The 22511-nt window shown below is 45.9% G+C and overlaps 3 protein-coding genes, 1 long non-coding RNA gene and 1 pseudogene across 4 annotated transcripts; 2 read left to right on the top strand and 3 right to left on the bottom strand.

Annotated features, from left to right (window-relative positions):
* On the bottom strand, positions 1-3950 carry LOC120709197. Its single transcript, XR_005689588.1, has 3 exons — positions 3696-3950; positions 3137-3198; positions 1-352 (listed from the first exon to the last, which is right to left on the bottom strand). It is a non-coding gene; the product is annotated as an uncharacterized LOC120709197 (long non-coding RNA).
* LOC120709196 (myb-like protein X) lies at positions 349-2752 on the top strand. The gene is made up of 2 exons (XM_039994743.1): positions 349-2253; positions 2461-2752. The coding sequence occupies exons 1-2, from the start codon at positions 714-716 to the stop codon at positions 2625-2627; spliced, it is 1707 nt and encodes a 568-aa protein (XP_039850677.1). The 5' UTR covers positions 349-713; the 3' UTR covers positions 2628-2752.
* A 5055-nt stretch (positions 3951-9005) lies between the features above and the next one.
* Positions 9006-10661, bottom strand: LOC120710315 (annotated as a pseudogene).
* A 4100-nt stretch (positions 10662-14761) lies between these two features.
* On the top strand, positions 14762-19341 carry LOC120709195 (probable feruloyl esterase A). The gene is made up of 11 exons (XM_039994742.1): positions 14762-15011; positions 15120-15189; positions 16860-16939; positions 17096-17161; positions 17258-17305; positions 17381-17448; positions 17753-17825; positions 17901-18062; positions 18392-18586; positions 18702-18790; positions 18904-19341. The coding sequence occupies exons 2-11, from the start codon at positions 15123-15125 to the stop codon at positions 19091-19093; spliced, it is 1038 nt and encodes a 345-aa protein (XP_039850676.1). The 5' UTR covers positions 14762-15011; positions 15120-15122; the 3' UTR covers positions 19094-19341.
* A 233-nt stretch (positions 19342-19574) lies between these two features.
* LOC120709194 (6-phosphogluconate dehydrogenase, decarboxylating 1-like) lies at positions 19575-22319 on the bottom strand. The gene is made up of 2 exons (XM_039994741.1): positions 22085-22319; positions 19575-21311 (listed from the first exon to the last, which is right to left on the bottom strand). Exons 1-2 carry the CDS (start codon positions 22297-22299, stop codon positions 19862-19864), a joined length of 1665 nt encoding a protein of 554 aa, XP_039850675.1. The 5' UTR covers positions 22300-22319; the 3' UTR covers positions 19575-19861.
* Between the last annotated feature and the right edge of the window lie 192 nt (positions 22320-22511).

The following is a 22511-nucleotide window of genomic DNA, read 5'->3' as shown; positions in this document are numbered from 1 at the left end:
CACCGCAGAGGACGGGCAGGGGTATTTCACATGGAGGGCCCGGCCAGGAACGGTGGGCAGCAGTCCTGGAGCAGGCAGCGGAGAACGTAGAAGTTGCACAAGCACAAGAGGCTCATGTCAAGAGCCATCAGAGTGAGAGCTTCCTGGCTCACACGGCACAGAAGATGTTCATTCCTATCATTTGTAACAACTTTACTTCCTGGTGCATGGTATTTGTCGTCCACCAAATCAACATTTGTATCCTAGTCAGCATATTGGGGGATGGGGGGATAATGGCTCCTGAATAGTTCCCTCTTGGGTCAGCAAGGACAACCACCTAGAGGCCAGCCGAGCCCCGATGAGGTAAGACAGCCTGCAGGCACAAAGTTTGTCAAAAAAAAAAAGTTCTCTAAGCGAAGCAAATTTTACAGCAATGATGAGCTTGAATTAGACAAATAGCACACTTATGATAACTTCAACAAAAACACAGAAACCTCTGTTTTTTATGAAGGAAAAAAAACTATTGCTTGTTTATGGTTTCCCTAAATTTGTCAAATGCATGCATACATGCATTTCCCCACGAGCTTGTCCATTCATGCATGCACGTGGCATATAACACCCTAATCTCCCGCGACTTCTCCTTGCCTCAAATCCTAGACCCCATATTAATTCTTCTTCCTCTCATTGCGTTTGCATCTCCGACGTTCTCTCCTCTCCATCTCCTTTGAGTCACCATGGGCTGCGGTGGCTCCAAAGAAGCTGTGGTCAAAGGCAATTCCGGCAGCGGCAGGTGCAATCGCTTCCGGAGGAAATCCAGCGTCGTCGCCGACGCCACCCAGCCGTCCCGTGTGCCTCCGCCATCTGATAATGGCTCTGCCGTGGTTGCGAAAGCCAATGACGAGGTGGTCGCTGATGCGAAGAACAAGGCAACTACATCAACACAGAAGGCCATTGAGGAGAAGAAACAGGAGGGGATCAACAGCAAGCCTGATCAGGTCGTCAGGGACAACAGAGAAGCATTCACTGTGAAGGAGGCCAATGCGATAGCAACAGCGAACGCCATCCCGGAGAAGAAAGAGGTTGAGATCAAGAAGGATGAAGCAATTATCAAGGATGCTAAAGAAGCGATCACAATTGAGAAGGGCAAAGAAGCATCGACCGAGAAGGCCACCAAGGATAAGGAACAGGACAAGAAAGATGAGGTTCTCAAGGACAAAATGGTGGCCAATCAGAAGGCCGATGTGGCATCAACCGAGAATGTCATCACTGAAGAGAAAAAAGAAGATATCAAGAATGACGATGTAGTCGAGATATCGACAGAGGGAGCCGTCAAGGACAAGAAAAATGAGGGTGAAAACAAAGAGATGTCATCCGAAGAGAATGATGATGCTGCACTGACTGAGGATGTTGCATCGACCCAGGATGATGTCGTGGAGAACAAGGATGATTTCAGCGTCACCTTCCCAGTTGCGACGCTGACAGAGGAGGATGGCAGTGTCACCTTCAGAGTGCCAGATGACGCCATCACCAAGGATGATGACAAGGACGATGAAAGTGTTACCTTTCCATCACCCGCGGCAACCAAGGGCAGGAACATGGTTACCATGGTAACCGAGGAGGATGGAAGTATCACCTTTGCAGTACCAGTTGCTCCCGTGACCAAGGATGATGACAGTGTTTCCTTCGCAGCTGCCCCCGTGACCAAGGACAGCGACATGCTTGCCATGGTGAGCGAGGAGGGTGGCAGTGTCACCGTAGCAAAACCAGTAGCCCCTGTGACCAAGGATAGTCACAGTGTTACCTTCACAGCTGCCCCCGCGACTAAGGACGATGATGGTGTTACCTTGGCAGAGGCCTCAACGACCAAGGACAATGACATTGTCACCTTAACAGTTGCCCCGGTTGAGGAGGTGGCAGAGCAACTTGAGCCTTCTGAGGACAACGGGGAGGTGAAAAATGAGGCGGAGCTCCCAGAGCCTACTGTTTTTGAGGACAAGGAGTCCATGACCGAAGTTGATGGCACAACAGAAGGGAAGGAAGAGGGGGCGACAGAGCAATCCAAACCTCCTGAAGATAATGAGGTGGTAAAAAATGAGGTAGAGCTCCCAGACCCTACTGTTGTTGAGCAGGTGGTAACCGAAGTTGTCAAGGCACTGAAAGTGGAGGAGGGGAAGTTGGACACTGTTGGGGAGATCAAGGTTGAGCAAGATGAGGAGAGTGTCTCCAAAGTGCCCCAGGAGGAAAGTTCTAGTGCGGTTTCGAGAGACGAGGATGGTAGGTTGAATTTTCTTGATTGTTAAGTGTGCAATATGCCAACCACACTTTTCTTCTATATTGGTCATGATAAGTAATCAGGGCCTAATTAATCATGCATCTGCTGCTAACCTTAATTTCTAATCATTTTGATTCTTGACACCATCATTCCCTACATGGAAACATGTCTATAGTTCTGCTCTGGTGCATCATCATGTGCTGACACAAAACTTCCATTCGTCCCATGTGCAGGGGAATCAGATGGGAAGCAACCCATTGATTCCAACGAGACCATAACCATAACCACTGAGGAAAAGGCAGAGGACTTGGCTGTTCCAGAGAAGGAGAACGATGATGAAAAGGCTCCTTCTCCAAGTGCATCGACTTTGAACTGAAAAATGATGTACCATGGCAGATGACATGTATGCGTCATTGAATGTTCAATGTGCTATGTTCCTTTCATAGTCACCAGAATTGTGCATGCATATGTGTTCTTACCTCTTACTGCTACATGCTTACAGACCTGGTAGCGTGACTGTCATTCTCTTTAATACAGGGTTAATATATTTGTCTAACAGTACCATTTTAGTAGCAGTTACACCAACTATGATTTTCAATTTAGTTGTTAAATGGTTGTCGATGAGTTGGTTGCATTAGCAAATGAGGGCACAGAACAGTACATTAAGTCATCATATTCTTTTCTAGTACAGGTTGTCTTGTCTTTATTTGAAATATTTAAATGCAAACGGTACTTGGAAAATGAGGAATCAAGAGTTGGGTAGCCATTTTTAGAAGTCATTATCAACCTAATTGCAGTTAGTAATACTGGTATGATACAATGAAAACAACTTTAGCAAGTGTTTTAGCAAGTGTCTCTTAATTAAAGTACCAATGATGTGCGCACCAGAATTCAAGTTGATGTTGACGACCCGCAATTTAACTGCTATAGATAGATCTGACTGCGTCCTGTGAATGAAGCAAAATTTGAGGAAAAAAACATACCCACAGGCCACAACTGCATAGCTATATACTGAAAAAAAAGAAGATCAAATTATTGAATACAACCTGGTTCCACCAGTATCAGCACATGCTACTAACATGGATTTCAGTGTCAATATAACCAAATTAATACTTGATAGTGACAGTACAGATCAGACGATTATGAATTTGACCAGGATATACTGAAAGGAAAACCAGGAAGTTGATGCCATATAACATGCCTACTGATGTGGCTGTAACAAACTATATCCTAGTCGGGTGGTAGTGGTACTATTGGTGTGGAATTGATTGGTTGAGTGAGTCGTCTCATCTGCAACCAAAAGGACCAAAAAAGAAAAAAGAAAATGCAACATAGAAAAGTGGACAGTGATGCCTCAACAACTAAGACCAACCCACAGCCACAAAACAAAGCCTGAAAGCAAAGAAGATTCATATCAAACATACCATATAATAGAAAGACTGACCTGTATCCCCAGTCGTTGCCTTAAAGAAATTCCACAAGTCAAGGAAGAAGCCTTTAGCCAAGTCCCACCCTCCTTCATCCTCATTCTACCAAGACTCATCTCCTCCTCACCCTCTAACAGCTAACATGGGCAAGCTGTGTTGCAGCCAAGAAGAAGATGAGCCGGCGTTCAACCTGCTGGGGCTGCTTGTCACTATCGTCCTCGCCTTGCTGCTGCTGATGATGTGCACACCTCCCCGACGCAGGCGCTGCATCGCCGTCTACCCTTGCTACTAAGATGGGGCGACACCTTCAAGCCTCAAGGCAGGGAGGGCCATCTTCTGAGATGTGCTGAGGCGAATAAGAGACAAGCAGCACCAAGCAAGGCATTGGTTTTCTGATGTTAAGTTCAGTTAAGTTCAAATTTCTATGAAATAAATTATGCTTAGTTGTAAAGCATTCTACTGCTATCAATGTGCATACTGTGAAAGGTTGATCTGTAACATGATCTGAAAGTTATCGAGAAATTGACTACTAAAATTTGTTGATTTGGTATTTGAGTCATCTTCTGCAAGAGTTTTTTTGTCCAATTATATTTTAGTCAAATCAGAAAAGAGAACTTAATGAGCCAATTGTATCACCTCTTTAGAAAACTTTTCAGACCATGTGCACAGCTTAGGATTATTTTTTATTTATCAAGTAAGAAGTGTGAGTAGCTGGTCATTTGATCCCAGTTCATAAATCGAATGATCAGTCTGTACTATTTTAGTGTCAACGAAGGAAAAGAATCTTAGTATGATGCCATGATATCGATTTCAGCAATTACATCTGTGAGGTTGTGTGGTGGGGAACAGCAGATCTATTGGCTCAAGGAGAAAGTGATTGAAGCAGATAAATCATGGTTGAGCATTGAGATGGAGAAAATTTAAGAGAAAATTGATTTCGGAACTCGAAACATTGCGCTGCAATAACATCGTATTACCTCCGCCGTCGCCGCCGCAGAAGAGGAACGCCTCCGCCTACCGCGCCGGTCGCACGAGCAAGCGAGGGGAAGCCAACGAAGGGGAGAGAGAGTCAAGATGGGTCTGACCGCGAAGCCGCACTCCGATCTAGTCCCCATATCCCTGATAGTGATCCTCCCATCCACCGCAACGCACACGATTCGTTCCCTCCTCGTCGTCGGCGGGTGCAGTGCCGTGGTGGCTGCCCAGTTTGAAATTCATGGTGAGAGACGAGTAGGAGCGGGGTGCGGCGGCGGAAGCCCGCATGGGAACTCGGGAAGGGGAAGGGAGCATCAGCCATGGCCTAGTCGTCGCTCTGTCCCTCGTGATCTCAAACTCTGAACTGTTGGGATTCAGTGAAATAACCAGTTCAGTGAGGAAGATTTTCTGGTAAATCACCGAATGAGAATGAGCCAGTTCAGCCGTGTTCAGAAGATTCTCAAGAATTTGTGGAGTTTATGAGATCATCATCTTCATAACATCCTTAGGTCTGTCAACGAAGGCGCCACATGCAGCAATTTTTTTTTAAACGTGGTTATATATTAAAAGATAAAGCAAAATAGGGTCTCAAAAAGAAGATTGAAGAAAAAAAAAGATTACAACAAAACTTGTAGCCATAAAGACATTGCTTCTTTGTGCTTAGTTTTTGCTCCAAAGAATAATCAGAGCAAACTCACTCTTGAAATTCGTCAGCGTGGTGAAAAATTGTAGACCTCGCACTCCTCTGTCCTTGAGGATAGAGACGGCTGCAACTAGTTAGTCCTCGCTCCGGCCCTCGTGATCTGAAACTCTAAACTGTTAGGTTTCAGTGAAATCAGAACGAGCTGAAGTAAGACAGTGAGTAAGTGTTACACGTAAAATTTTTGAAGCATATGGACACACATTTAAATTATTAAACACAGATTAATAACAAAATAAATTACAGATTCTGTCTATAAACTGGGAGACGAATTTATTAAGTCTAATTAATCCGTCATTAGCAAATATTTACTGTAGCATCACATTGTCAAATCAAAACGCAATTAGCTTCAAAAGATTCGTCTTACAATTTATACGCGAACTGTACAATTAATTTTTTATTTTATTCATATTTAATACTCTATTTATATGTCTAAATATTTGATGTAACATTTTTTTAAAAAAACTTTCTTTTTTTTTAATCTAAACTGACAATGAAACGAGGTTGGTTTGGTTCCCCTGCACGCCATCGATGAAGTCTCGTTTTGAGCCCGGACCGTTTCGTCTTTCTCAAATCTCAACCGTGGAGCCCAACTAGTTTCGATCGTCTCTTCTGTTTCCGAAACGCCTACCTGAGACGTCCAAGGATGTACCTTGGGGTGGCAGTAGCGTTGCCCGCCCCGCCTGCAAGCCTACTGGTCTGCTTCTTCATCTCCTTGCCGCAGACGAAGAGCCGCCAGTCCAAGCCTCTCCATTACTCGCGCGCGTACCTCCAGGACGCAGGTGAGGCTCCTTCGATTCGTTTCTCAAGGCGCCATGAGGCTCCTACTGGTGGGATCATTTGGTTTGCTAACCTGTGTCTGTTCTCTGTTGTATGTAGGGATGGTAAATGGCTCTTAATTTTGAATTAGAAAATTTAAAGATCAGATTCTAAAAAAACCGGACTCTAATTTTATATATTTTTAAGCTAAAAAAATCTAAAGATTATATTAGCCTGTGAAGAAGTCACGATAGTCATAGCCCATTACCACCCCTAGTTGTATGGCCACAAGCTATCACAATGTGATAGTGGAGTCCGGTTTCTCCTTATTAAAAAAAAGTTAATCGGATGCATACCACTGCAATTTTCGAAGTTCTGAGATCTACTATTATAATTCACCTATTTTAAAATTTGTCATTACAATTCTTCATCTACATGATTCTTGCCATTTTATATGCTGTTTGGACGCATAGGCCCACTGTCAGGTCGATGTACACATATAAATCTTCCGTATGGACCAAAACACTCCTGCCGCATCCCTATCTCCACTCGCTGACATGTGGGTCCCACGAGTCAGCTTCTCCTTCAACCTCCAGGCGTCCTCCACTAGACAGCCGTTGCTGCCGCCCGCAGTCGCCTCCTACTTGCATGTCCGCACACGCCAGAGCTCACCGCGTCCGGCCGCCGTCAGCCATTCGCGACCATCAGCTCTGATTTGTAGTCGGGGAGCTGCATCTTGCATCTCGATTGGAGTGAAAGGCTGGGCCTGCATAGGTTGTTTGCTCCGTAGATTTGATTTGGAGGAACCATGGAGGAAAAGAGTAGCAGTTGTTGGCGTTTGATTAGGGCGATTCCAGAGCAAACACGTCTACCGGCCCGTCATTGTGCTCTCCTCCAGGAAGAGGTCCATGTCGAGACGCGTGTTGCCATTGGAGCCGCCCGAGCTCCGCTCCGAACGCCGACGAGCATCTCCGGCCATCCCTCATCGCCTTTCGGCCCCCAAAACGGATCCCCAGTGAGCTCCTCGACCGGTCCGGCCCTTCCTCAGTTGCCCCGCTCGATTACTCACCGCGACACCACGAACGGGGCGCCTCCGCGCCGACCGGGCCACCGTTGAGGTGCGCTCGCTGCAGGCTCGCCGCGTGCCGCCTTGCGCGGCCCTACACTGCACCGCCGAGCGCCACGGCCTCCCTGGGCATTTAGGCCACGGGTCCGGCCGGCCCCGCCGCTGGTGGGAGCCGCACGCCACGAGCTCCCGGCCGGATTGGTGAGGAACGTGGCGGTGCCCGCCCGCTGCAGCGCCACATGAGCGCAGCCGCGGTGCGCGGGGTAGGAGGTGAGCTGCAGGCCGGCCACCAGCGCCAGCAGGGCAGGGGTGTGTCGAGCAGTCAGGCATGGTCGAGACCGGCGGCTGCCTGGAGGTTGAAGACGAAGCTGACTTGTGGGATCCACGTGTCAGCGAGCGAAGATAGAGATGCAGCATGGGTGTTTTGGTCCATACGAAAACAGTGGGCCTATGCGTCGAAAAAATGTAGAAAATGGCAAGAATCATGTAGATGAAGAATTGTAATGGCAAATTTCAAAATAGGTGAATTATAATGATAGATCTCGAAACTTAGAAAATTGCAATGGTAGGCATCCAATTAACTCTTAAAAAAAGCATGTGTCTTTTGTTTGGAAGAAAAATTAGTGGGGTCGATCCCCATACTCTTTCACGTGAGGACCCACGCTGGATGAATGCCTCGTGGCCATCCCACCGATCTAACGCTCGCCTGAACCTTGCGCACGGCACCCACTATAATCGGCTATCTCAGCTCGGCTTGCAGCGAACACTCGGCTCTCGTAACCCGTGACTCGGCCACCGCTGCCACTTCTTCTGTGTCCGCCGTTGCCTTCGTTGTATGCAGCCGCTCCACTCGCCCACCACAAGAACATGCGCCTCATCTCCTAGCTCCATTGATCCAATCGCTAATTGTTGCTTGCATCTCGGAGCATCTGACTATTGAGATATCTTAAATTGAGTTTGTAAATCGTTGTGGCAATCGGATGAGGGTGTCCAAGAGCATTCAGCAATTGTATCAGTGTACCGGGCCAGTACTTTGCCTTTGTTTATGCTTTATTATTTGGACGCCAGATTTTTGGAAGGATGTCTGGTTTTCCGTGTGGAGTGTAGCATTCAATCAGAGATGAGAGATCACTATTCCTTCAAAAAAGAGATGAGAGATCACTCCTTGGAATATGCCTGATAATCTATTGTTAGTTGCAATCAGTTTTGGGTGTATTTAATGAAGTGTGGATGGAGTAAACAACAAAGATTTCGTGCAGTTGGTTATCACGTCAGGTCTCCAGTTCGAGTCAGGTACATACATTTTCCTTTTGCTTAAGAGTAAGGGAACCAGTTCACAGTTGCTATTTGATTCTAGATTTCTTGGATTTGGCATTCACATTAAGCCACAATTCAGATGTAAAGTATGAGCAACAATAGTGTCTATCATGCTTTCTTTTAAATTGTGAAGTATACAAAGTTATATATGAGTTATGATGCAGGGTATTTCACTAAATCACTATGATGAACCACTTGCCAAAGAATTGAACAAATTGTCAGTTAAATCACTTAACACGTAAAACAAAACTCTGACAGATCACACCCATAGACAGATTTCAGGTCCCCACTCAGAATATATGAAATAAATAAGACACAAACATCCTTAAATTTTATAAATTACAACATATTAAGTGCACTTCAGATCACACTCATAGACAGATTCTAGATGCCCACTTAGCTTATATGAAACAAAAAATACAAAAATATCCATGAATAATGTTTGTATTATATACAAGCAGGACTTATCAGCTCTGGCAGCATCCTGTCAGCAAAATAAAAAACGCCAAATTGTTTGAGCTCCTCAAATTCTACTTTTTAGCCAAATTGTTTCATATGTTCTACTTTCTCTAACAAGCCCTCTGGTAAGTCCAATTTAGATATGTCCATTTTACTCAGTCAACTTATGCTCGCAATTTTCAAGATCAATTGTCATGACACCAACCCAACGGAGAGAAGGCACAACAAGATTGAAATTGTCATAAGCTAATTCAATTGACCCTCGTGCATAAACGAATGTGTGCACATGATGGATTTGGATCACACAATCTCTACTGCGAGTCATGTCTTGTTCTTCAGCAGCTTCAAGAGGTCTCTGGTTGCATGTCCAGGCATACCACATCCATTCACAATAATGCACTGATGTTTCTTATGAAAGTTTTGTTCCAAATAAAATTGCATTATATGCTTCTCTACTATAAGAATGTTGGAAATCGAGGTGATCCTAATAACCACTAAGCTGAGGAGTTACACCTATGACTCTCTGGTTGCATGTCCAGGCATACCACATCCATTCATAATAATGCATTGATGTTTCTCATGAAAGTTTTGTTCAGAATAAAATTGCATTATATACTTCTCTATTACAAGAATGTTGGAAATCAGGGTGGCCCTAATAACCACTAAGCTGAGGAGTTATACCTATGACACACCAACTTATTGTAGAGTCGGCTAGCCTCTTTAATTTCTAGTTACTTAGTGTATTGGGTCTTTTTGATGGTAGAGTCGCCTTTTTACTTCCCGGTGGCATAGTCTATCAACAGATAAAGCTAGCTTCCAGATAACAGAGCCAACCTTCAATGAAGCCCAAACCCTTTGTGATCCCGGGTGGCAGAGCCAACCTTCGATGGATCACAACTTATACACTAAGTACTTAGAAGCTATATAGTTTAACCAGGAGACTGACACTTACAAGAAGGCCGAGATTTTATTGCAACACAATACTACACAAGAGCATACAACATTTTCTTCTTTAGTGGCTCGCCTTGTCTTCTAGCACTACCACCTCTTATTTAACATGCTCATGGATGGATGCCATGACAAGAGAGGGGGTGTCTCTATGACTATTTATAGGCCAAGGGGAGACATGATATTTAGACAAGTGTCCTGAGTCTAACATATTCCAAATTTACTTATTACTAATTCTAGAGTGCTACATAAAATATCTCATTCTTACATTGTGAAGAATACTCTAGAAGTTTGCCTTGCACTCTTTCTCAACAAAGAATATAACAAATGCGTGGGTTGCTATCAAGTAATCTAATATCTTGAATTTTCGTAACATCATTGGGTACTTGAATGCCCTCAAAACAGTTCAACTCAAGTCCGCTCATAAGTTTCAATACAATGTCACCAAGAACAATGCCTCTTTGGAATGAGAAAACCATGAACAAAGACATTCAACACCTATGGGCTATGGCAAGCACATAAATTGTTCACGGTTAGAACAGACTGCTTCTGCTTCTTATTTGTACTGAATAACTCCGTCTTTTCATAATAAAAATCTAGTTTTGTCACGGGTATACCAACGTTGATGTTGACACAGGGCTTATGAGTCACCCAGGCTGTCTTTGTTGCGGTGTGGCGTGTAGTTAAATTATTTAATGACCGCGTGATGTATTTCTCAGCACGCGCCAAGGATATCCCAATTGTCTCATTGTATTCCATATATTGCAGTTTGGACTTCAGAATTTTAAAGGTATACCCTTCATGTTTAGTGTTAGAGTATATTTGGTAGTTATAGATATACCGTATACTACCATATGTCTCGAGAATTGCATTGCCTTCCAAATCTCCTATACTCATATATGATCGAACCGGGCGTTCCTATCTATCTTCTGGAAGATAAATAAGCTATTCATCTTTAAAGTCCACTTTGGCCCAATTATCTGCTACAAATATGTTCAACATTTTGTTAAACATATTCAACATTTGACTTTTAAAATGTTGAAACTGTAGAGATGAAATGTTGAAATTAGAAATGAAGAATGTTGAAAATACTAAAATGAAAATGTTGAAAAGTTTCTTTCTCCGGCGGTGGCGTGGCGGCGTGCGCGGCGGTGGCGCGCAGCAGCGGTGGCAGGCGCAGCGGTGGCGCGCAGCAGCGGCGGCAGGCGCAGCGCGCAAACAGCAGCAGGCGCGGTAGGCGGCGTGCAGCAACAGCAGCAGGCGGCGGGCAGCGGGCAGCAACAGCAGGGGCAGCGGCGCTGCGCTGCCGCAGCGGCAGGCGCAGCAGGCGTAGCCAGCATGCAGCAGCGCGGGGCAGCAGCAGGCGGCGCCCAGCAGGCTCCGCGGCGTGAGCGCTGCAGCTGCGGCGAGTGGGGCGGCGGCGCAGGAGGCGGAGCCTGGGCTCAGGGCGGCGGCGGGAGCATGGTGAGGGAAGAGGAAGGTGAGGAAGAAGAAGGTTAGGGTTGACGATATCTAACGGATCAAATAGTTTGCACGAATCTCAAATAGTGGAAGATAGGGGAGAAAAAATCTTGTGGAAGATGTATAAGATTGCGGGATCGAACCAGCCAACCTTAAGGTTTGAGTGATTTCGAATCAGCAACCCAGGCTGCATACATGGTTCTGAGAAGGAGCCCATTTTGGAGCATTTTCGTGGGCCGGGTCGGCGAACCGGTGGGCCGACCCACACCACCCCCATCGCAGGTGCACGCCAAGTCTCGAATGAGATACAAGTGACACAAGCTGGCATGCTGCTAATTTGAGAAGGATTTTCCCTTCTCCAATAGAGGACCACTTAGCTCTGTTTCCAAACCGGAGAAACCGCTAACCCAGACTACCTAAACCAGTCAATGGCGTGTTTGTTTGGTTTCGCAGCGTAAACCGCGCGCCTAAAACCATGGATGAACAGGGCTAGGCTTGAGGACCGTCACGAGCCCAAGTGGATAAACGCAGCGGAAGGATGCAGAAGCGTTGAGCAGTCGCTTGGTCATGTTGCAGATGAGCTGGGCCGTGGAATCAGACGAGGAAGGCGATGCCCCGGAGCCATCGATGAATGAAGAGCCTCAAGGTGGGGCTCCAGGCCATGCAATCGAACATGGAAGACTCGATGGTCGATGCAGTAGGAGTACATATACCTCATTCGAGCCGAGGAGAACTGATCCCATAAGCTAATTATCCGATTCTAGTGATTAAGGTTCACCAGTATTGCTACGGGGACAGGATCTGAGTGGAGCGAAATTTGTAGCAAACTGGAGCGAGCCAAGAGGGAATGGGATTTTTTTCTACATGTGGGCCCATCTTTGATCTTTGCTTCAATTTTGTTATCCCATATTTCATTAACAAGCCTTCTCACCATAGAGAAATTGGCTACACCGAAACTTGTTGATTGGATAGTGGAGTCACTGCAGCACCTCAGCAAATATTTTTCTCGTGGAAACAATTCTGCTCGGTTTTTTCTAGTCAATCACCGAATGAGTCAGTTCCGTCATGTTCAGAAGATTCTCAAGATTATGTGGAGTTTATGAGATCATCATCTTCATAACATCCTCAGGTCTGGCGCCACATGCAGCAATTTTTTTAATGAAATAGGAGGGGTTCCTCCTATTGGTTATATATTAAAAGGTAAAACAAAACAGGGTCTAAAAAAGAAGATTCAAAAACATAAGAAGAAAAAAAGATTACAACAAAACCTGTAGCCATAAAGACATTGCTTCTTTGCGCTTAACTTTTGCTCTAAGAATAACCAAAGCAAATTCACCCTTGAAATTCGTCAGCGTGGTGCAGAATTGTAGACTTCGCACCCCACTCCTCTGTCCTCGATTATAGAGACGGCTGCAAGTGAGCAAGTAGTCGCTCCGTCCGTCCCTCGTGATCTGAAACTCTAAACAACTTTTAGTTCTCTTCAAAATTTCAAAACTTTATAAGATTCTTCATCACATCGAATATTTCAATACATACATGAAGTATTAAATATATCTAAACAAAATAACTAATTATACAGTTTATTTATAATCTGCGAGACGAATCTTTTAAGCCTAATTAATCTATGACGGGACAATAATTATTAAATACAAACAAAAGTGCTACAGTGTTTTACACCCAAAACTTTACACATCTAAACAAGAGTGATTTACTGACAGTGAAACGATGCAGGTTGGTTTGGTTCCCCGTGCACGTCATCAGATGTCAGGACCCAAAAACTACCACTGACAGTCACAAGGCACCGTTCCGTGCTCCCAACGGTTTTGAGCCCGGACGTTTCATCCTTTGTCAAATCTCAACCGTGGGGCCTAACTTGGAGTCTCCTTCGTCTCTTCTGTTTCCGACACGCTGTGTGAGACGTCCAAGGATGGCTTTGTTTATATCCGTAAAATAATAGTAAAAAAAGTCACATCAGACACTGCAGTATACTGTAGTATTTTTGTTTGTTTGTGGTAATTGTTGTCCTACCATGATCTAACTAGGCTCAAAAAATTCGTCTCGTCGTGTACATCAAAACTATGCAATTAGTTTTTTATTTATCTACATTTAATGCTCCATACATGAGGTAAAAAATTTAATGTAATAGATGAATATTGAAATTTGAAGAGAGAAATTTTAAAAGTGAACACAGCCGATGTTCATTGCGTGGCCCGGTTGGCAGCCTCCCCTATTGGCAATTCCCTGCCGCTGCATCTCTGACTCTGATCCGTCCAAGCAAAAGCAAATCGGCCCCGTTTGGTTGCGCGATGTAAAAATTTTGAAAAAACATCTTTCTATATTTGAAGTACTAAACATAGACTAATCACAAAAATAATTACAGAACTCGTCTGTAAATCGCGAGACGAATCTAATGAGCCTAACTAATTTGTCATTAGAGATTGTTTACTGTAGCATTACTGTAGCAATTTAGCGTCTGATTACAGCCTAATTAGGTTCATTAGATTCGTCTCGCCATTTACAGATAGCAGTCGTAATGCGTTTTTTATTTTGTCTAGATTTAAGTCTCCATGCAGGTGCCGGAAAAAAAATTTGGAATTTTGATTTTTGTAACTGAACACGGGCTCAGTGTGACGCAGCTACGCCTGTTTGAACGGCTCATTCGCCGCCGGCGAGCAATCCTGAATGGCTCTATGTGATCGCGTGCTGAATTTTGATTTGACGCCGGAGCAAGGTTCGCCAGGCGGCCAGCAAAAGGATAAACATGCACGCAGCAAAAGCCTGGCTGAAATAAATCAAAACAAAGATGGGGGCTCGTTTTCAGAAGAGATCGATCGATTCGGCAGGGGCGGCGAATCTGGGCAGCGGCAGCACATCGATCGTTAACCTTTGCAGTGATTGCCGCATGAAGAAGCAACGTCGAGCTCATGCATAACCACCTCAACAAACTGATGGATCGACGCATCGCATCCTCCAAACTCCAAAGGAAACGGAAAAGAATGCTCGATCTAGCTGCGATGTCCCCGGCACGAGAAACGCAATCTGTTTGGTGAAACAGGGCGCTGATCGCTCGTGCCCAGCTCCTTCTCGCCGTTCGTCTCGTTTGCTTCCTCCTGACATCTCTTGCCACCTACGTTCTAATCTACGGAGTCTCAATGTCACTCGTCAGAGTTGGCCGTGGTCACTCACTCTCGTGCAATGTACAGCTGCAGAAGACTTTTTTTTTTCTTTCTGGGTTGGGGGCGGATTGCGACCCGGCTTAATTATCGTTACCAATCCGAATCCTGATATGCTTCGGGGGGGGGGGGGGGGGGGGGGGGGCATCCCTGTCATTTCACACCGACCCAGTGTACAGTGTTCTTGTTCTCTCTCCTATATAAGATCACCCTAATCACCGTGTCGTGCTCTCGCTTCTTCGCTCCCTTAATTTATCACTCCTATAATTTATTTTACTATTTCCGTCTTCTCAACTTAGTATCCCGATTGTACCCGCACCTCCAGAAAGTCAGAACTCGGATTGCTTGTCAGAATAAAATTTCGCACTGGTTCGGATTGGCCAATCGGGGATCCTCCGGTCTCCTCCCCAAGTTCTTGAGCTCCGAAATCGCGCGCGACGGGATTCGGCCTGGGTTCCGCCGATTTGGACCTCCGGTAAGCAACTCCGGAGCTATCTCGTCTAATTTCTTCCAGAATTAATTGACTTCGTCGGGATTCGTCGCGATTTTGAGTGCGCCTGGTTTCTCTGTGCTGTGTTTTCAGGGCATGGAGCGCCGCGGGTTGCTAAAGGCGGCTCTTTTGCTGTGCTTGCTTGCTGTTTGCTCCGGGAGAGGTAAGCAATTTGCCCCCTTGCGTTGTAGCTGTGCCTGATTGCATTCAGAGGTGCTCATTGCACTTCATTTGGTCAGTTTGGTATGCGGATGGGAGTTGTCGGTACCTCTGGACTAGGGTATCCCTCTTGCTGTGTTAAGACTCGCGTAGTTATCCGTAACTACGCCCTAAGGGGCTGAGCATCCGGACCCCTGGGGTCCGGCTCCATCCCATCAGACAAACGGCCCCGGACCCGTCCCTTGCTAGGGAAGGGTTCGGTAACGCCACGTGTCCCGGAGAAGGGAGCGCTCAGCCAAAACAGCCAGGGGCCCGGACCTCCCACGGGGTCCCGGCCTCCATATACTATCCAGACCCCTCAGCGGGAAGGGAACAGACACCCCACCTGGGGGGTCCGGAGCCGCCACGTGTCCGCAGGCGCAGGCACGCGCGCGGCCGCGAAGCTTCCCCGGGAAGACTCGCCCACCTACCGCATTCAATGCGGGAGACGTAAGTGCGCTCTGCCACGGCAGAGCCCGAGGTAACTTTTGCCAGGCTGTACTATTGACCGCGCGTTACCAAGGCGCACAGTGCAGCCGCTAGCGCACCCACGCCACGCGCGTCAGTCTGCAACGCTAGTTAGACACGACAGCTCGGCGACGGAGTATCATAACGCCTACGCGGTAGACTCAACAGTCTACGCCGCAACCTACACCGCCTCAACGGGCACCTCGCCGATGGGACAGGTGAAGAACCCCTCGGTCGGAGAGTCTACAGGGCGATGAAGTTTACCCGGCAAAAGATTCTCCATCAATATAGCACCATCAATATCTTTTTCATGGTAGACTATACATCCTTGTTGGACCCAACTGTCGGGGTCCAACGCCTGTACGCGTCCTCCTTGTGCTATAAAAGGGAGACGCCCGGTAGAGAAGAACTCAGGTCTCAAAAAGGGACTTAGAGGCAGAGGATAGACTCATCGACGGACACAAGAGCAATAGAACTCTCAGTGGACGTAGGGTATTACGCCCCGGCGGCCCGAACCACTCTAAATTCCCGTGTGTTCTTGTGTTCTTGCTTTGTAAGTAGATCTGACGAATCGCTTGCACTTCACCGAGTATCCACCCTCTGGGATTAGGCGGGTGCACTACGCCACCCTGTTGTGGCCCTCCTTCTAGAGCCACGACAGGACTATTTGTGAAAAAAAAGAAACAATCTGAAAACAGATGAGATACTTAGTGAGTCCAATTTTCAGAAGCCACTGGATGAACTGACATGCTGTTTACATGGCAAGTTACAGTGCAATACACCGAAACATGTTCCAGCCAAGTTTTTATGCTAACCCAATTAGTAGTATATAAAATTACCTTTTTCATTTCAATTCTTGAGGTTGAAAACGTTGGAGGCGTGTCTTGTTGGTATGGTTTTGTAGCCTGGTCATAGTCAGTTTTTCTTGAACAAGTGACATCAATATTTTTTGTATATTAGTACATTAGTTTGCATACAGATTTGATTCAAAGACGTTACATATTTCCACTTTAGCTTCTGAAGAAATTTTCTGCATGATTATAATTTCCATGTTACATACTATGTTTCTGTTAAACTAGTTTGTCTCCAGGTATTCATCATGTTCCATATTATCTCCAGTATTTTCATAATGAATCATGATTATTATGCTTTACTTTTGTCAAACAGAACTTACGATCAAACATAAGCCCTCAACTACCATATACAACTCCACTCTTGCCAAGATACTTGTGGAGTATGCTGCTGCAGTAAGCTCATTTACCTTTCTTCCATTAGTCTTTCCTTAATGTCAATTAATTCCTTCCATTATTTACGCAAAATTGATACCAAAACATACCACTATATGTAGGTTTTTACCTTTTCTTTTACCGTGTTTTGTAGTTAAATGTCGTGATATTTTGCAGATCTATACTGCTGATTTGACACAATTGTTTAATTGGACATGTGCTCGATGCGGTGACTTGATCAAGGTAAACTTCCGCTACCACTCACCTTTGTTCTGAGTCTTTCCATCCCACCTTATGTAATTTTGGGGATGGATGATGAAATCTAATTGGATGACCCAGGGGTTCGAGATGATAGAGATCGTTGTGAATGTCGAGAACTGCTTGGAGGTTCTTCCCTACTTTTTTTTGTACATTTATCTTCATGTCGTATAGTATACTGATCATGTTTCAATGAATATGCAGGCATATGTTGGTTTCGCTAGTGATATTAATGCACTCGTTGTTGTGTTTAGAGGAACTCAAGAGAACAGGTAAATTAAATCTCGTTTTTGCTTATTGTTCTTAAAAACTGCTATTCTTGTTTCAATTCAGAACTTCTGCCACTTTAAACTTACATGAATAGATCAATAATGTACTAGTACCATTTTTTTGAGGAAATCACCCGTGCGGGGGGGGGGGGGGGGGGGGGGGGGGGGAGTACTAGTACCATTCATTGTGATGCACTATATCTTTTATAAATACTTGACCTTTTTAGTTGAAAACGAGGCATATCTCTTTGCAATGTGTAAAAATGTACTTTGCTACCTTAACTGTACTGGTGGTCCAATTTCTCAGCATCCAGAATTGGATAGAGGACTTGTTATGGAAACAGCTTGATCTTGACTACCCTGGTATGCCTGAAGCAATGGTAAGTATAGCTAGTTAAACTGCACTTGTGATAAACCCGCTTCATATTTCATACTAGTATTCTACCTGGTTATAGGTGCACCGAGGGTTTTATTCTGCCTACCACAACACGACACTGCGTGATGGAGTAGTCAGTGGTATTCAAAAGACTAGGAAATTTTACGGAGATATTCCAATCATGATCACAGGGCATTCAATGGGAGGAGCTATGGCTTCATTTTGTGCACTCGATCTTGTTGTAAGTACTGAGCCTTGCATGAAGCATATTCACTTTAAGCTTTTACTACTTATTCTTCAGAAATTTATGCTCGATAGCTACATTTACAGTTGTTGGGTTAGCCTGTTGTGGAGATGATGTTTCTTCATCTTTCATTTAGCAACCTTTAGCTTATGTTGTGTTTCTGACAATCTTCCACATGTCAGAGCAGTTAGAATTTTGCCATAAATGTAGTTTTAAATAAAAAAAGTTTGGAGTGCCATGTTTCCTAGAAAAACATGACTATTTGCCAAAACTTTCTTCCTGCTTGTTTAACTTCTATGTCCAAATAAATGTCCATGTTCTTTCAGGTGAACTACGGACTGGATGGCGTAAAACTGATGACATTTGGGCAGCCTCGTATTGGCAATGCTGCTTTTGCTTCTTATTTCAAGACACACTTGCCTCATGCAATTCGAGTTACTCATGCCCATGATATTGTGCCCCACCTGCCACCATACTTCTCATTCTTCCCAGAGAAGACCTATCATCACTTCCCAAGAGAGGTATGATATGCACTCACTCTACAGTACAATTACTATTCCTTTTTTACAGATAGCTGGTGCTCCTGGTTTCTATGCTTCCCTAGATTCCAACACTTCATTTTTTTCATTTCTTCAGGTATGGATCCATAACATTGGACTAGGAAGCTTAGTCTACAATGTGGAGAAGATCTGCGATGATTCTGGTGAAGACCCAACATGCAGCAGGTCCTCGATCTCTCTCAAATGAAAGAACACAGCAGACAGCAGATGCATTTTTACCATTTCTTTTCCTCTTCACTTTCAACTTTTTGGAGTTTTTCACACTCATCTTTATTCAGGTCGGTAAGTGGAACTAGTGTGCGCGACCATATATACTATCTCGGTGTTAGCATGCATGCAGAAGACTGGAGCAGCTGCAGAATCGTCATGGATTACAGCAAATTGCAGTATCAGATGGACCTCAACGGTAATGTCATATTGTCAAAGCAGCCTGGTTTGTCGAATGATAGAGGGTTCAGTGCCCAGTGAACAAGTGTATGATGTGTATAGTACGATAGCATCACGAATCAGTAATGTGAGCTAGCACTGCACAGATATTCCCTCTCATCTCCGTTATGATGCTTGCTGTTAAATTATTCCTGCATCAAACCGGAGGGTGAAAGGAGCATGCAGATTTGGATATGCTTGCTGTAAATGTGGTTGCGCAATATACGGTTCAGTTTGCAAACATATGTGCTTATATTGACAAATGCATCGGAAACAAATCATTCATCCAATCTAGTGTGAGCAACAACAAAACTTGGAGCATTCGTGTTTCTTTTAAACTGGTAGTATGAACGTTCGTTAAATGATATGAAGCTATTTCAAAGTTGTCCATCAAGCCTAGTCTAAATGTACTGGGACATTTACCAGTCAACAGTTCAGTGCAACAACACATAGGCGAGAGAACCAATACAAGCGAAATAGTTTCTTTCAAGGCAAAGGTAAATGTAATGATTGATCAAAATGATAACTAAAAACAAACATGCCAAAATGCTTTTATTCATGTAATAAACTTACAAACATAAACTGCAAAGTTCCAGCAAATTTAAATGTTCTCCATCCGGGATTGCTTAGTGCTTACAACAGGGAACTCTGAACTTCTGGCCTAAATTAAGCAATGCGCATGGAAAATAAAATTCAACCACAGTTCCTCCCCTGCAAGCAATATATGACTGACTACTCAACATCCTGCACGAAACCTCGTCTTATCGTGTTTATCGTGTTTTGGCATGCCGTTTGTGCAGCAGCAGCAGCTCAGATCTTGGAGTTGCGCGCAATCTTGAACCACTCGGTGTGGAAAGAACCAGGCATGTCGACCCTCTCGTAGGTGTGAGCCCCGAAGTAGTCCCTCTGTGCCTGGACCAGGTTGGCAGGCAACCTGTCCCTGCGATAGGAGTCGAAGTAGGCCAGACTCGCAGACATGCCTGGGGTGCTAACGCCATTGTTGATGGCTAGGCAGACAACCCTGCGCCAGGCAGCTTGCCTGTCCATGATCTCCTGGGCGAACTCAGGGTCCACAAGGAGGTTGGCAAGGTTGGGGTTCCTATCATAGGCCTTCTTGATGCGATCGAGGAAGATGGCACGGATGATGCACCCTCCCTTCCAGATCCTCGCTAGCTCACCAAGGTTAAGTCCCCATCCTTTCTCTGAGCTCTTGGCCTTGATGATGTTCATGCCCTGTGCGTAACTGCAGATCTTGGAGGCATAGAGAGCTTGTCTCACATCTTCAATCAGCTGCGCCTTGTCCACTGGTAGGCCAGTGGAGTAGTCACCTTGGAAGATTTTGGAAGCCTCGACCCGCTCGTCCTTCAGACCGCTGAGGAACCTGGAGTCCAAGGATGCCTCAATTGTAGGAGCAGCCACAGAGAGTTCAGCAGCCTGCTGGACCGTCCATTTGCCAGTTCCTTTCATCCCGGTCTTGTCCAGGACCTTGTCAACCAGGTAGCCTTCACCCTGCTCATCCTTGATACCAAAAATATCTGCGGTGATCTCAATCAAGAAACTGAGGAGCTCACCCTTGTTCCATTCAGAGAACACCTGCTGCAGTTCACTGTTTGTGAGCTTACCGACTGACTTGAGAACATCATATGCCTCAGCAATCAGTTGCATGTCACCATATTCAATTCCATTGTGAACCATCTTGACAAAGTTGCCTGATCCACCTTTGCCAATATATGTGACACACGGGCCACTGTCCGGGACCTGGGCAGCCACCTTCAGAAGAATATCCTCGATGTACTTGTACGCCTCAAAAGAGCCTCCAGGCATCAATGACGGGCCATTGCGGGCACCCTCCTCTCCTCCAGAGACACCCATGCCAAGATATAGGAGTCCACGCTCCTCCATTGCCTTCTCCCTCCTCTCCGTGTTCTCATACCACTCATTTCCTCCATCAATGATACAATCTCCCTGCTCCAGGTGTGCCGCAAGGGTGGCAATGGTCTGGTCGACCGGCGCCCCAGCCTTGACAAGCATGATGACGACACGAGGCTTCTGAATGGAGCTCACAAAGGATGCGGGGTCATGGAAACCATACACGGGGAGGTTTCCTTCCAGCTTGGCACGCTGCACTGTCTCGTCAACCTTGGAGGTCGTCCTGTTGTAGACAGAGATGGGGAACCCTTTCTCCGCAATGTTGAGGGCAAGGTTCTGCCCCATGACCGCGAGGCCGGCGAGACCAATTCTCGTGAGAGCCATCTCGTAACTGGACACACAAGCAGCAAAGACATCAGGTTTATGGATCGAAATGCAACTTCACATAGATGATAGATCTCAATGCAAATGTAACAGAGGATGTGTGCTTTGGACCTTTATGGGTGGTGTTAGGTATGAGGAACAAATCTATCCTACAGGGTGATACTACAATTTGTACAACCGATTAGACTGGCCGTGCATGTGAATCAGAAGAAGGAAGATGCATCATCCTAATTACTGCTGGTTTGTTGTGAGCAAAAGACAAAAGAAATCAAAGACAGTGACCAAGTGCTGAGTGCCGCCTGGTGGCTACTACAAGGGTGCACACTACAAAAGCCAATTTTGGTGGAAAGAATGCAAGGATGGCAGGCACACAAGCGCGCAGCATGTTAAGATTTCAGAGGCAACTCGGCAGCCAGGTGAACTACGGCGGGCATTTCCGTGTCTAGTAACCCAAACGGACAGTTTTAAATTTAAACGACGAGAAAGTAGTCGAATCTACAGAAGTTTCGTACGAAAAGTCCATGGGTAAGGTAACGACTAACGCCAATTCGTATCAGATTCGGATGCAAGTAGGAGTATCCGTTCCAGTTCCAGTTCCAGAAAAGGAAGATCCTGATTGAACGCCGTCCAAGCGAGCTGGGGCATCCCTGACAAGCAGAACCGGGAACCAAGCAACCAAACGATTTCGCATGGGAGGAGGACGCCGCCTACTGGAGGAGGAGGAGGGAGCGAGATAGAGAGAGGCGCAGTCGCGGCGGGGGGAGGATCGGAGCAGGTTACCTGGATCTGGATCGAGGCGCGCTCGACCGCCGGAGAACCTCTGTGCAGTGCGGTGGTGAGTCGGGGCGGGGGCGGGGGCAGGAGGAAGGCACGGTGGACTTTGGAGTTGGGGCCTCCCCCTCCTTTTGATCTGCAGCGCCTGCGCGAATCGTGTTGGCGAGCGCTCGGCGCCTCGGCTCACCTACCCCGGCGGCTGGGCCAAAATAGCAGCACATGCAGGCCCACCTGTCAGTGGCCCAACTGCAGGCTGTCGAACTGCAGCGGATCCCTTTCCCCTGCAGATTTCCCCTGCAGATGTTCACCCACTCTCGCAACTCGCAGCCCCTTCTCTCACCGACCGGTGGGGCCAGTACCTGCTGGGCCCCCGCGGCCAAGCCGCCGCGGCTGGTAGGCGAGTCAAACAAAACTGACGCGTGGGGCCACGTAG

Source organism: Panicum virgatum, chromosome 5K (genome assembly GCF_016808335.1).
Source record: "Panicum virgatum strain AP13 chromosome 5K, P.virgatum_v5, whole genome shotgun sequence".
Lineage (NCBI taxonomy): Eukaryota > Viridiplantae > Streptophyta > Magnoliopsida > Poales > Poaceae > Panicum > Panicum virgatum.
This window is presented reverse-complemented; position numbering and strand designations above follow the sequence as displayed.